Genomic DNA, 13,678 nt, shown 5'->3' with positions numbered 1-13,678 from the left:
TACAAAAACGGAATTGAAATTGCAATATACCGTTTACAACACGGGTCTTCAACCTGTGGCCCTCCAGATGTTGTGGAACTACATGTCCCAGCATGCCCTGACAGTTTTGGCATTCTCTTATAAGAAAAAATGTGGCAATGCATGTTGGAACATGTAGTTTCACAACATCTGGAGGGCCACAGGTTGAAGACCCATGGTCTACAACATGCAATATGAAAGGGGTTTAACTGGCTTTTGACCCGTTTTAAGAAACGTTTACAAAAACGGGTTGAAAGCAGGTTTGCAATGTGAAACCAGCATTAATGATGGCAGCAAACCATTCCAGGGGGTGGAGCTCCCGATGGCCCAATCACCGTGCTCCACCGCTGTCCAGCCCACATAAAGCTACGATGACATTGTGTAATGTTTTGTTAGACCTCCATCCCACCCACTTACCTCCTCCTCTCCCAGGATGAGACGCCCTTCCGTAGCTAATATTTTGGCTTGTAACGCATTTATTTATGATTGAATTAGGGGCCTGATTCAGAGATGGATGCTGTTTGCAAAAATTTGATAATGCTGCAGGAGGCGTCCGAAGACACACACGACATCATAAATCAGAGTGCTGCATTCACACGCCATCAGTGGGAGCATCAGCTATCTGGGTGAGCCTGTGGCTACTCACATTGGCTGCCTCAGCTCGGTAAGCAAGGTCAGTAAATTGGTGTTGTAAGATCGCAGCCACTGGCCTCGCCACTGTCACTTAACAAGTCCAAAATTGCCCCTTTTCAGGAATGTTGGAAACCAATGCTTTCTCCTCACCAAAAGGGTTGCAACATGTAATCACACTGTTGGTTAGAGGCGATGCGACAGGGACGTGCAGTTAGGGGAGGCAGTGCCTCACCTGTCATAATTCATAAAAAATAAAGAATAACACAAAGGTGATTTGTGATAACACATTAAGGCCCAGATGAAGCTTTAAAAAGTGATAAAATGGAAAGTGATAAACAGCCAGCCAATAAGCTTATACCTTATGTTACAGGCTGGGTTTGAAAAATGACAGGTGGGCGCTGATTGGCTGGCTGTTTATCACTCTCCATTTTATCACATTTGAAGCTTGGTAGATCTGGCCCATACTGTGTATTAAATATATATATATATTTTTTTTAATAATCTATGAGGTGAGTCGCTGTGTGGGAATCTGGGAAACAGTGGAAGCTGTGCCTCCAGCTGACAATTGAAAACTGTCAGCAGCAGGGGGCGGGGCTAATCGCGGACACAAAATGATGCTGAAAAGCCCATTGAAATACAGTGGGGAAGCGGCACCTACACATCTGCCTCTGTGACAGGGAGGTGCCTTTAGTCCACATCAAAGCACGCACACTAAGACAGATGTGATAGGACAGTGGATCAGTCTGTCACACACTGACAGCCTGTATCTGCTGCTGTGGCGCCTTTCTCCTTGGACTTCCCCGCCTCCTGCTGCCAGAGCCCCATCGGGTGGCCTGGCTATCTCCCCGGCCTCCTCCCGCCGCCGCTGGGCATGGGTATGTCAGTGTGGCCCGGCCTCCTCATCCTGCCGCCGTGGCCCAGCTGCGGAGTCCTGTTACACTATGTTTATTACTTTATAGTACTTGTTCCCATTGCACAAAAGTGCCTGCCTCGAGTCACCTGACAGTAACCTCACCGCACGTCACTGGCGAGATCTGCACATGTACACTGGAGATGTACATAAACTACTGTATATGAATCATTACCTAGGAACATCTGTTTAAACTTATCCAACACAATTGTATTCAAATAATCTTTTTAAACACAGTATAACTTTTTTTTTCCAACTGCATAACTTGAATTTCAGATATTTCTAATCTATTTACAACTTTTCCTGATTGATACAGGATTGTCATAATCAATATGATACATTACATTTGCAAAATATTAATATTAAGATTTTGCAAACAAAAATAAATATTTGCTACATAGGTGGGCTGCTCTCAGAGCCTGACTCATGTTTGACAGTAACGCAACTTCTAAAGCAACTGGGAAAAACCATGGGGCAGATAAAGTGCCCCCCTGCCCTGGTTACAGTATGTATGCAGGTCCAACCGCAGTCAGGGGCTGGTAATGAAGAGCAGCCGGGGAAGTCCCTGTAGCCTAAAGGTGCCCATACACTACAGCGATTCTAGGGCTATTCGGGCGATTTCCGTCCAGCCGATTTTAAGGCGAAACTTTTGGAATCATGAATGATCACATGTTCGGGCTCTTGGGCTAGTTCGGGTGCTTAGGTGTTTCAATGTTCGGGAACTTGGGCGGCTTGGGTGGTTGGGCGTGTTCGGCATGTTTGGGCACTCCAGTATTTTGGTGTGTGGGTGCTTGAGTGCATTCTGGAGGTTGGGTGTTTGTGCACATGAGCGTGCCCAGGCATGTACAGGCGTTTGGGCACTCGGGTATTAAAATATTCGGGCGCGTTCAGGTGTTCGGGCGCTCAAGTATTCAAATGTTTGGGCCCCCCGTCAGGAGGTGGGGTGGTGTCTGAGGTCGACAGGGCGAGCGACGTGGGGTGTGTGTGTGTGTGTGTGGGGGGGGGGGGGGGGGGGGGGGGAGATTTGCGCCTGTGGTGCTCAGTCTGGGAAATGTACAGGCATACCACCAAAGGGGTTAAAGTCTTTTATCCAGGACTGAGGGGAGTTAAAAAAAAATCCATCCACACATCTTGGGCCAGATGCACTAAGCTTCAAAAGTGAAAAAATGGAGAGTGAAAAACAGCCAGCCAATCAGCTCCTGCCTGCCATGTCATAGACTGTGTTTAAAAAATGTCAGGCAGGAGCTGATTGCTGATTGGTTGGTTGTTTATCACTCTCTATTTTATCACTTTTGAAGCTTAGTGCATTTGGCCCCTTATCTTTTGCACCTCTTTCTAGTGTGTGGGCGACCATAAGGCTCTCACTGCTTAGCCAGCAATCCCATAATACTAGGTCAGTGGAGTACTGTATGAGCTGAGCTCCTATTGGACAAGCACATGATGATTGAGGACTGGAGCCTCTGATTGGAGGAGCCCAGAACATGCTCCTCAGCTCTGGCTCCAGAAACACTGACTGAACATGACTTGTAGTCTGTTGTGTTCCTCCAGCGTGGTCCCTGTCTGTGTAAGTAGCCACTCCTTTCCCAGAGTGCCTCTCTCCTGCCTCTCCCTCTTCTCTCTCACTATGGGTGAGATGTACTAAGTCTTGGAGACTTATAAAAGTACCCGTTGCCATGATGCAATCTGTGGGCCAGATGTATCAAGCTTCAAAAAGGGATAAAGTGGAAAGTGATAAACAACCAGCTCCTACCTGACATTTTTTTAACCTAGCCTGTAATATGGCAGTTAGGAGCTGATTGGCTGGCTGTTGATCTCTCTGTTTTATCCCTTTTTGAAGCTTGATACAGTACATCTGGCCCAATGTTTGAAAAATGACAGTTACTTACCTCCCAACAGTAACATGTGCACTGTCAGGACCCCGCACTGCTCGACTGCCCCAAAAAGGGAGCGGGGCCTCAGGAAAAGTGGGTAGAGCCTTGCAGGCACTCCATTAGCATTACTATGGGGGTGTGCCTGGCACTCTATGAGATGTTGGGTAGCACCCAGGCTTTCCCTGCACTGTGAATTGATGGGCACACTATTACATGCCCAGTCTATGCCCACTTGGATAGTGAAGTATGAAATTACACTTTTTTTTTTAACGACCATAAGCTTGTAATGTCTTTTTGACAGTTTCAAGGTATGTCAAACCTTTTTAGATGTTGATCTAGTCACTGTTGACCATTAGTGATAAAATGGAGAGTGATAAACAACCAACCAATCAGCTCCTGTCTGACATTTTTCAAACACAGCCTGTGACATGCCAGTTAGGAGCTGATTGGCTGGCTGTTGATCTCTCCATTTTATCACTTTTGAAGCTTAGTGCAGCTGGCCCATTGTCTATCCACTGACTACATACTGAATGTATGTACATCTCTAAATCAGGCCTTACTGTATGTACTGTCTGTATATGTATATCTATCTATATGACTGTATTTAACTATGTATTTTGTGTACAGTATGTGTACGTGTATATGAATGCATGTATGTATATGAGTGTCTGGGATGGCCATCTTATTACTATGCTACAGTGCCACAGACAGAGGAGGGACGTGGCGTAGGCGCGTCAAATTAAAGAGGGCGTGGTCTATACTTGTGGCTCCACGTGAGGCCACGCCCCTGTTTTGACGCTATGGGGCCATGACCCAGAGGCTCTGTGAGCCTCTAGCCATGGCCCCAGCCCCCTGGCTGCGGGAATAGACGCTGTGCGTGCGCACAGCATTTATTCACTGCTGCTCAGCAGCTGACAGGGGGGACTCCCAACAGCCCCCCCCCCCCTGAAAACTGGGACATTCCCACGGTAATCGGGACTGTTGTGAGGTATGCCACAGTAGAGAGAGACTCTGCTACAACCACTACACAGACGCTGCCAATACTGCTATACAGAGCCTGGCACCACTTGCATCTACACCTATACACAGATACAGTCACCGACTGGTGAGTTGTATGAGATCCATCTTCGCTCAAGCCCCGATTCACATAACCACTTGAAGGGTTAAACATGTGGGCTGTTTGTAGCCAAGGCATCTTCTGATGTGTACTGCCACACCACATTCACTTAAAGGGGTCGATCCTATTCCGTGCGGATGATTCGCGAGTGCGAATCATCACAGCATATATATATATATATGTGCTTAGCAACACCCCCTGCACTTCATGGTTGGTGTTGCAGCCCAGGAACTGCAGCCACTGCTGCGCTACACCCATTTTTTTTAATACTTACCCCCCCAGAGTCCCCCCGTCGGAAGCAGCCGCTCTGCAGAAATCTACAGCGCACCCGCAAAATGCTGGAAAAATGTCCGCTTCACCATTTTCCTGCGTTTTGTGCATGTGCATTTCGGAAAATAACCGGAAAAATATCCAACGCATCATTTTTTTGTGAGACCTGATCATTAGCGTTAAACTATGTGACAGCGATAGGGTCGCTAAGTGACACGGGGCTAGATGTACTAAGCTTGAAAAGTGATAGAATGGAGAGTAATAAGCCACAGACAATCAGTTCCAGACTGCTATTCTATTATGGCTGGGTTTGAAGAATGTCAGGTGGGAGCTGAATGGTTAGAGGTTTATCACTCTCCATTTTATCACTTTTTAAGGCTTAGTTAATCTCGCCCTTAGTGTCCGGCTAGAGGGGGAAGGGGGCCCGGGGCCCGGACGGAGAATACACTTCTCTCTTAAAGGAAGGGGGGAAAACCCAGACTAATGCATTCCAATACAACTGTGTATCTCAGTGGAGACAGTATCATAATTAAGGGCAGTTTTTTTAAATGGAACCAGTATGACCAGTATGACCAGTATGACCAGTATGACCAGTATGACTAGCCACCAGTGAGTCAAATATGCAATCTATAGGTGTATCTGAGGGCATTCCCCCGTGAAACAATGCAAGAGAGTGACTTGAAACACACAGTTATGCTGGGCGTACACATGCAGATAACAAGCCTGTAAGAATGACGGACATGTAATCAGGCAGAATGACACCCTGTAGTTATTGGGGGTTATTCAGATGGGGTTGGATTTGCAATCAATGCTGTATCATTGGAAGTGATAGCACTGTAATGTCAGGCAGCAGGAGGAATATATTACAAGTAGATTCCTACTGCTACAGTGGCGATCCAACCTATGTCTTAGGATGCAGCATCGGACCTCTCTCTCTCACCATGGTGCCACGCAAGTCGTTCTTTGTAGAGAACGAAAAATCTCCATCCGATGATGGAGATTCCTGGCCTCTTCTCCCATGTAAACGACGGCGACAGCAGACGACTGTCATATACGGCGTATATGTAGTGGACCTTGCATGGACGGGTCCTGTGCATGCACAAAGTACCGATGATAGAGACGCAGCACTGGCCGGACCTGAATGAGGTCCATTGTGGACATACACTGAGATCACTCACAGTATATTGGACTCGGCATCTGTGCTCCAAACGGGTATTAGACATTTCCCAGGTCTTCCCATATGAAAGAACAGGGGAAATGTGCATTGGTTGGCAGCAGTAGGGCATACACTACCCAATCCGGACAACTTTCAATGGAGGAAATATCACGCTGGACAATCTGGCATGCCAGACATACTGCACATACACCGTACAATTATCTGGGCAATTTGCAGATAGTAGGCATATCGGTCAGATAAATGTAGCATGTATGCTGAGCTTTAAACTACAAAAAGCAGAAGAAGAGGAAGATATTTAGTAGGGATGGCCATCGACCACCTAGGATTAGAAATCATCGATGGTTTATGGCCGATGTCGAATAGTTTTGCCATCGATGGAGGAGAAACAGATGGTTTCCCACCCTCGATGTAAAGCTTAAACGAATAGTTTTGTTTTTGCTTTTTCCCTAAAGTGCCGGGACACGGAGCATAGCTCTGCCCCCGACACCTGCGAAGCCCCACCCCCGCATTTTGATTGTCCCACACGCCACTCAATCAGAGAAAATTGATGACCATCGATATACAAAAACATTAATGGTCATCCATTGAATAGTTATACACTATTGATGCCCAGTTGCACTTTTGCCATCGATGGTAACCATCGATGGCAAAGGCAACGATGGCCATCCCTAATATTTAGCATTTTGGAATGGGCAAGTCCAGACATGAATCCAATAACATTTTTGTGGGAGGACATGCTTCAGGTCCTGCCAAATTATTTAAGGAACAATAGATCACAGTTAGTCTTGGATGTGGTGGACTGATCAACAATTGGTGACCGCCATGGGAAGCCGGACATTCCATAAATCCTGCCGCAACCGCCATTTTCATTGGATTGGGTGTAAATTATTAGACCAACAATGCTTAGATAGACCTTGAATAGGTCAACACGATATGGTCAACATTCATTAGGTCAACAGATACAAAAGGTTGACTGAACATTAGGTCATAAAACTAGTTGACACACAAGTGGCCGACGCATGGGCCATGTTGGCTTGCTCGCTTCGCTCACCATGGGTTATTATTCCCAATAGGTGATCACGTGGATAGTAAAAAGCAGATCCTAAATTTGGGCCAAAAAACAAACAAACATGTGTGTAACATATTGTTTACCTACATGATCGTTGCCAGGGCTTTCATGCTTGTGCTCGTTGCCGTGTTTTTATGCTTGTTGCCATTGGTTGTATGCTCGTTGCCAGCCGGTTCTTGCTCGTTGCCAGGGGTTACATGCTCGCAGGCACACAAGCGTTTCTGGAATCTGGCACTTCACTATATGTGCTGCACTTCCCTGACAGATGCTAGAGGTCCAGTAGGATCTCTAGCATCAGTCTTCTCCAAGGTGACGGCCATTTTGGAGGTTCCATGCGGATAGCCAGCCCACTTGGGCTGCGGTGGCCACTGCTTCTCCCTGTGAGAATTAAAATGAGATATATTAAACCTTCAAGAGAGATAAAGAAGAGAAGTTGCACGTACTGTAGCAATCAATCACCTCATAGCTATCATTTGCCTAGCAACATCTATAAAACGACAGAAGCTGATTGGTTGCTATGGGCAACTTTTTTTTTAATCTCTTGCAAAGGTTTGATACATCTCTGCCATAGACCTGTATCATTCACAATGAACAGACCCCTGCATAGTAAGAATAGTTATGGAGAATCACATGAGGTACTGTATCAGGAGTGTGATAGTGGGACTGTGCTGTTAGTATTAATAAACAAGGATGGGATACAGTCATTAGGTCGACATGCATTGCGTCGACCACTGAAGTTCGACATGGCTTAGGTCAACACATTACATAGGTTGAACTGGCTATGGCAGATAGTGTTGAAAGGTCGACACACGCATTAGGTTGACAATATGATGGTGGAGAGTCAAAAGGTCGACATGCGTGGTTCATTTATTTTTGGTGCCGACAGGCGGCGTTTCATGCCCTACCATCTACTACAGCGTGTTGGGAGAATAACATAGTGCCTGAAGCATGGCATGGCACCGTGCCCAAAGCATGGCAAGCGAACGTGGTAGACTTTGACATTTCTTTTTAAAAGGGAAAGGGGAAGTGGAGATGGCGACCGGTGCACAGGTTAGAAATTGCAAAGAGAATTATATGTACATAGGTATATACATTGACCTATAATTGAGTTGATAAGTGTTCCACAATAGAGGGTGTGTATTTTAAGACAAAGTCTTCTGTTAATTTAAAGATGTGGAGGTGCACCCAAGAGAGTGGTTATGGTTAGTCAAAGGAAGGAGGAAAGACTCTCTGTTTTTTGGGGCTCTCTTTAGCTACAGATAACACCGGGAAATCCCTACGTATCTGGATTGATCAAAAAGATATAAAAAATGAGTATAGGTTGAGAAGGGTTACACTTAATTTAACCTGTAGGGTAGATTCATAGAGAAGCAATGTCTCTGGTGGTCAAATAGCCGTGGGTAGTTTTAGCTAGTTCACACAATGTGAAGGAGACTGGGGGATTTTATGAGGGGTTCCCCACGTTCTCCTAGTGGAAATGGATTTCTTAAAATATAGCTTTTAATAAAGTATTACTAAAAAAGGTAACTAGACAAACATGTAACTGGACTGGATACACTACATATATAACATAAAAAGGAAAGAGCAGTGTGCATTTCTTAGTTGTCCGTGGGTCACAATCTGATGCTGTGACCCAAGACAATTTTCGTGGCACTCTTATAGTGTTTGACAATTTATTGTATGTCATAAGAAATTTTTGGGTTGCCACAGAGGGTATATGCGTGCACCGTTGAACTGTCCTTATACAAATATTAACGCCACGTCAATAGTGAAGTTCCGCCAAGTACAGATCTTAGGTACCAGTCTACTCAATAGTTTTGGGGTGCTCTTATTATTCAGTGCACCCAGTGTCTGGTATCAGCTATGGTCTTCTTGTATTCCACTAATACAGCCCGTCGGCAGAATTCAACTGGATATCAGCCTAGGGTAGCCAAAGGAGTTTGATGCTGCTCCTGATATATAAGAGGTGGGGTTCCCGGGAAGGAAGATAGATACGAGGATAAGTGGGTGGTCTGAAGATTCCTGTAGCGGTTGTGTGAGGTGTTCCCAGACCAACTTTATATACCTTAAACAAACAGGCAGTGGGATCTGGTCAGTCCGCAGAAGGTCCTCCTTCCTGACTGGCAGGTCCCTCTAATCCTGTGGTCAGCTACCACCAAAGTAAATTGTGTGGGCTTTATAGGTATTGTGGAGGAGCACCTCCCCTCAAGGTCTCGAAAAAGTAGTGATTGGCTCTATGCGGGCCCTTGCGTGACAGGCGGCTGCTGCCCAGCTTTATATACCATATAACCAGGGTGGAATTAATACATGTTGTTTTCTGAGGAGGTCCCCCTTCCTCAGAAAAATGTTTTCGACACCGCTGGCAGGCTGCCACCAGTTTGTATTAGGTGGGCCCTTTGGGGTATTGCGGGTGAGCGGGCCTGTGTGCACAGCAGGGGGGTTCCTAGATAGGGAGCCAATAAATGGGGGTGCTGATGTCCAATTTCTTCCCCGCGTCTTCCTGTTGAAAAATAATTTTTCTGTGCAGGGAGACACTAAGGGATGGAGACTGGGTGAGCGACCCCAGAAATGAAGTAGAAGAAATAAAGTGCTGGTGTGGTATGCTGCTGTCCTCCACTTGTGGCTAGCCACAGAGGTGGGGGATGAGCGATACCTACAGTTAGAATCCAGCCGAGACAGAGAAAAGTAAGTAGATAAGATAATGGAAAATGAGTTAGAGGTAAGTTGTAGAATAGATATGTGATATACGGGAACCGTTGGCTATCTTAATGCTTGAGCAACTGGCTAATGTCTACAGAGAGTAGGAACCCAATCTGAGCTATGCAGCTGGGCTGTATTAGTGGAATACAAGAAGACCATAGCTGATACCAGACACTGGGTGCACTGAATAATAAGAGCACCCCATAACTATTGAGTAGACTGGTACCTAAGATCTGTACTTGGCGGAACTTCACTATTAACGTGGCGTTAATATTTGTATAAGGACAGTTCAACGGTGCACGCATATACCCTCTGTGGCAACCCAAAAATTTCTTATGACATACAATAAATTGTCAAACACTATAAGAGTGCCACGAAAATTGTCTTGGGTCACAGCATCAGATTGTGACCCACGGACAACTAAGAAATGCACACTGCTCTTTCCTTTTTATGTTATATATGTAGTGTGTCCAGTCCAGTTACATGTTTGTCTAGTTACCTTTTTTAGTAATACTTTATTAAAAGCTATATTTTAAGAAATCCATTTCCACTAGGAGAACGTGGGGAACCCCTCATAAAATCCCCCAGTCTCCTTCACATTGTGTGAACTAGCTAAAACTACCCACGGCTATTTGACCACCAGAGACATTTGCTTCTCTATGAATCTACCCTACAGGTTAAATTAAGTGTAACCCTTCTCAACCTATACTCATTTTTTATATCTTTTTGATCAATCCAGATACGTAGGGATTTCCCGGCGTTATCTGTAGCTAAAGAGTGCCCCAAAAAACAGAGAGTCTTTTCCTCCTTCCTTAGACTTTGACATTTGTCAATGTCGACTATGTTGACATTTGGGTCAAAAAATGTGAAACATTCATGTTGACCTTCCCACTGTCGACCTTCCAACCCTTTCGACCTATTTCATAAATCAATCTAAGCCATGTCGACACAATGCATGTTGACCTATTATGAGTCGACTCAATGACCGTACCCTCAAGGACAGTGCCAGGACGATAATTATGGGAACTAGTCTAAAGCAGGACTGGGCAGCAGAGAACACTGTGTAACGTCTCGCCAGCGATGAGCTATCTGCGGTTCTTTTATCCCCTGCTGGGAGTTGTAGTCCAACAACAGCCCTGGGCATGACAGGTTTCCTTTGTCTGCTGTTACTGCACAGAATAACTGGCTTGTGCTGGATAAGGTGGAGAAAGGACTGTAAAGCAGAGGAGATTAATATGCCCTGCCATGCTGTCACTGATAAGAGATTAAAGGGCTACATTTAGCATTTGTGGGTCTGTTAGCTGTGCAGTGCCAGTAACATGCAATGTGCTCATGCTCCTGCCAATATTTCTGTACACCCTAAATGCCAAATAGCGCTAAGGCTGTTTTATGCTTGTGTTGTCCCATATGCCTAAAATCTGGTAAACCGGCATCTGGTTTAGATTAAAAAACCATATATGTGTTATAGCATCATTGGTGAGTGTGTTATGCTTCTGCTGTTACTATGTATTTAGCCTGTCTTGGGTGAGTTATCAGACACATAAACTACATGTCATCATGTGCTATAATAAAATGATTAAACATGATCCCATGTCTTAAGCCCCCCCAGCAGCAGGGACATAGGACTGTGTGAAGTTACACTACAGTAGGGAGGATGCGAGCTGCTGAGATTTACAGAATGATAGTAACAAAGAATGTGCTGTCTGGGCTTCCATACAGAGGCTTCCCAGCCCTGTGCTCTCTCTCTCTTCCTCCCTCCCTCCCTGCAATTCTGCATTCAGTGCACTGAGCACAGTGTGGGGAGAGGTGGAGGAGGCTGTCTCTGTCTCTGCATGGATAAACTGCTGGATCTGTGCACAGGAGTCCTTGATGCATTGTTTTTATCAATCATGTGAGCTGAAATGCCACCACTTTATATATTTTTTATGTTCTATATATATATTTTTGTTTAATTTAGGCTTGCATCACCCTTGAGACTGTGTGGGGGTGCATCTCGTTGCCTGCAGTTGGGGGACGGTGTTAGTTTGTGGAGCCATTGTTTGTGCACTAAAGTGAAGGTCTCTTGTGTTCTCCTGGGAGTCTCTGGAAGGAGAAACCTCTTCAGCATCATCTTCCTCATCTGTCATTGGAAAGATTGCCATGGCTACAAGTACCACTGGTTCCACACTGCTGCTCCCCCTCAGCCATGCAGTGCAGCTGCCTATAGACCAGGTAAGCAAAGGTGGGGCTCTCAGGGGCCACAGCGACTAATTGCACATTGTTGGTGATACTAGTAACCTCATTTTCTGATGTACCAAACAGCCACCCCCCTGCCCATGCCACTGACAGCACCAAAAGCAGTGATCACCTGTAACCCATAGGTTCCTGGTCGGTCCCGTGCATCCCTGTTCATATATTGGGGCTGATTCACAGTTGGCAGCAAAAAAAACAAAAAAACAACAGTAACTTTGGTGGAAAACCATGCTGCGCTGCAAATGAGGTAGATGCAAAGTGTGCAGAGTGGTTTAGATTTGGCCGCGGGGGAGGGGAGGTTGTATCCTAGCTCAGACCCAAATGGCAGCATGCTATGTAGAAAACCAGCCAGTATTTACCCTGCATGCAAATCAAATACATGTATTTGCCCCTTTTTGTATTGCAACATGGTTTGTCCAGGTGCAAAGTTACTTGCTTTTTTTTTTTTTTTTTTTTGATTGCTCGCAACTCAAAACCGACACCGTTGTGTCTTATTACTAGGGTGTGACTTTATATGAAGTGACATCTGGCAGAACATACACAGCATTTTGCAATATTTTCCACCAAGGGCAGTGTCACCCATCTGATCGGTCTTGCAAATATGTGATTATTAAAGCACTATCAATTTACATAACCAGGACAGTTGTATTACTTATTCCAACAGACTGACTGGGCTGGAGAGCTCTTAATTACTATGTAAATACTCAGAGTGGTACAGGTGACGGAGTGTGAGGAGGGTTCCACTAACTTTTTAAATCCCAGTTTCTTATTTCTGAAAACAATGGTTGCAATAAGCACATTATGATATGACACACTGGTGTTCTTTACCCAGAGCTTAGAGGGACAGTAATTATTTTTATATAAACCGTATTATATAACTGTAGCAAAACAATTCCTGAACTAGGCTTCTCTATTACTGGTTTCAGATCCCAAAGCCTGGTCAGAATCCCTGGTCCAACCCTTGCACATTATACACAGGGTGACCCGGATTTGACCCTTCTCATAACCCTATCGAATTGCCAGGTTGGTCAACCTGGATTATTCAGCTCGGTGCTTTTACACCGCACCTTGACCCGGCAATAACCTGGGTTATGGTTGCGGTGTGGAAGGGAAACTGTATAAATAATGTCAAGTTTATAACCAGCTATAGGAAGCTACGTAAAAAACCGGCAAAAATAAGTATAGTAAAAATATATGAACCATCGTATGCAATTGAACTGTGCCTGTATTGGCTTAATTTGACCTAAAACGCATCTTTCCAAGGTGATTTCCACATGACTTTGCTATGGAAATCTGCAGAACATGCATTGAATTTCTAGATTAAATGAGTGTTTTATTTGCTGGCACTACTCTGAGGAGGTGAAAAGGTAGAGACATCTTTACTGCAAGGTAATACTGGTGGGGTACAGAGCAGGACCTCTGCTGCACACCTCCTAATTAGCAGTCATGCACTTGGAGGGGTTTATATAGGTGCTTGGGTAAAAACTGGAACGGTCTGGACCTTGGAACACCAAACCGGATTCCTGGAACAATTTTAGCAACTGTGGAGACAGTAGAGCGCTTCCCTATTGTCCCTGTTCAGGTGGTGTCCTGTCTCGGTTGGGTGGTGGTGTATGTGACAGCAGTTACTGGGGAGGGAGAGATTACAGTCACTCTGTATTATCCGGGGATGTGGTGAAAA

The 13,678-nt window shown here is 45.2% G+C and overlaps 1 protein-coding gene across 1 annotated transcript in view; it reads left to right on the top strand.

Moving 5' to 3' along the window:
• Window positions 1–3,054: 3,054 nt before the first annotated feature.
• The window catches only part of MBOAT2 (membrane bound glycerophospholipid O-acyltransferase 2), a 173,422-nt gene continuing 162,798 nt past the window's right edge, over window positions 3,055–13,678 (top strand). The window contains exons 1-2 of the mRNA XM_083178526.1: window positions 3,055–3,125; window positions 11,723–11,976. Of these exons, the coding sequence (XP_083034652.1) occupies window positions 11,905–11,976 (72 nt within the window). The 5' untranslated portion in view covers window positions 3,055–3,125; window positions 11,723–11,904. The remainder of the gene's footprint in view (window positions 3,126–11,722; window positions 11,977–13,678) is intronic.

The sequence above is a fragment of the Crinia signifera genome, chromosome 3, assembly GCF_055691185.1.
Source record: "Crinia signifera chromosome 3, ASM5569118v1, whole genome shotgun sequence".
NCBI lineage: Eukaryota > Metazoa > Chordata > Amphibia > Anura > Myobatrachidae > Crinia > Crinia signifera.
This window is presented reverse-complemented; position numbering and strand designations above follow the sequence as displayed.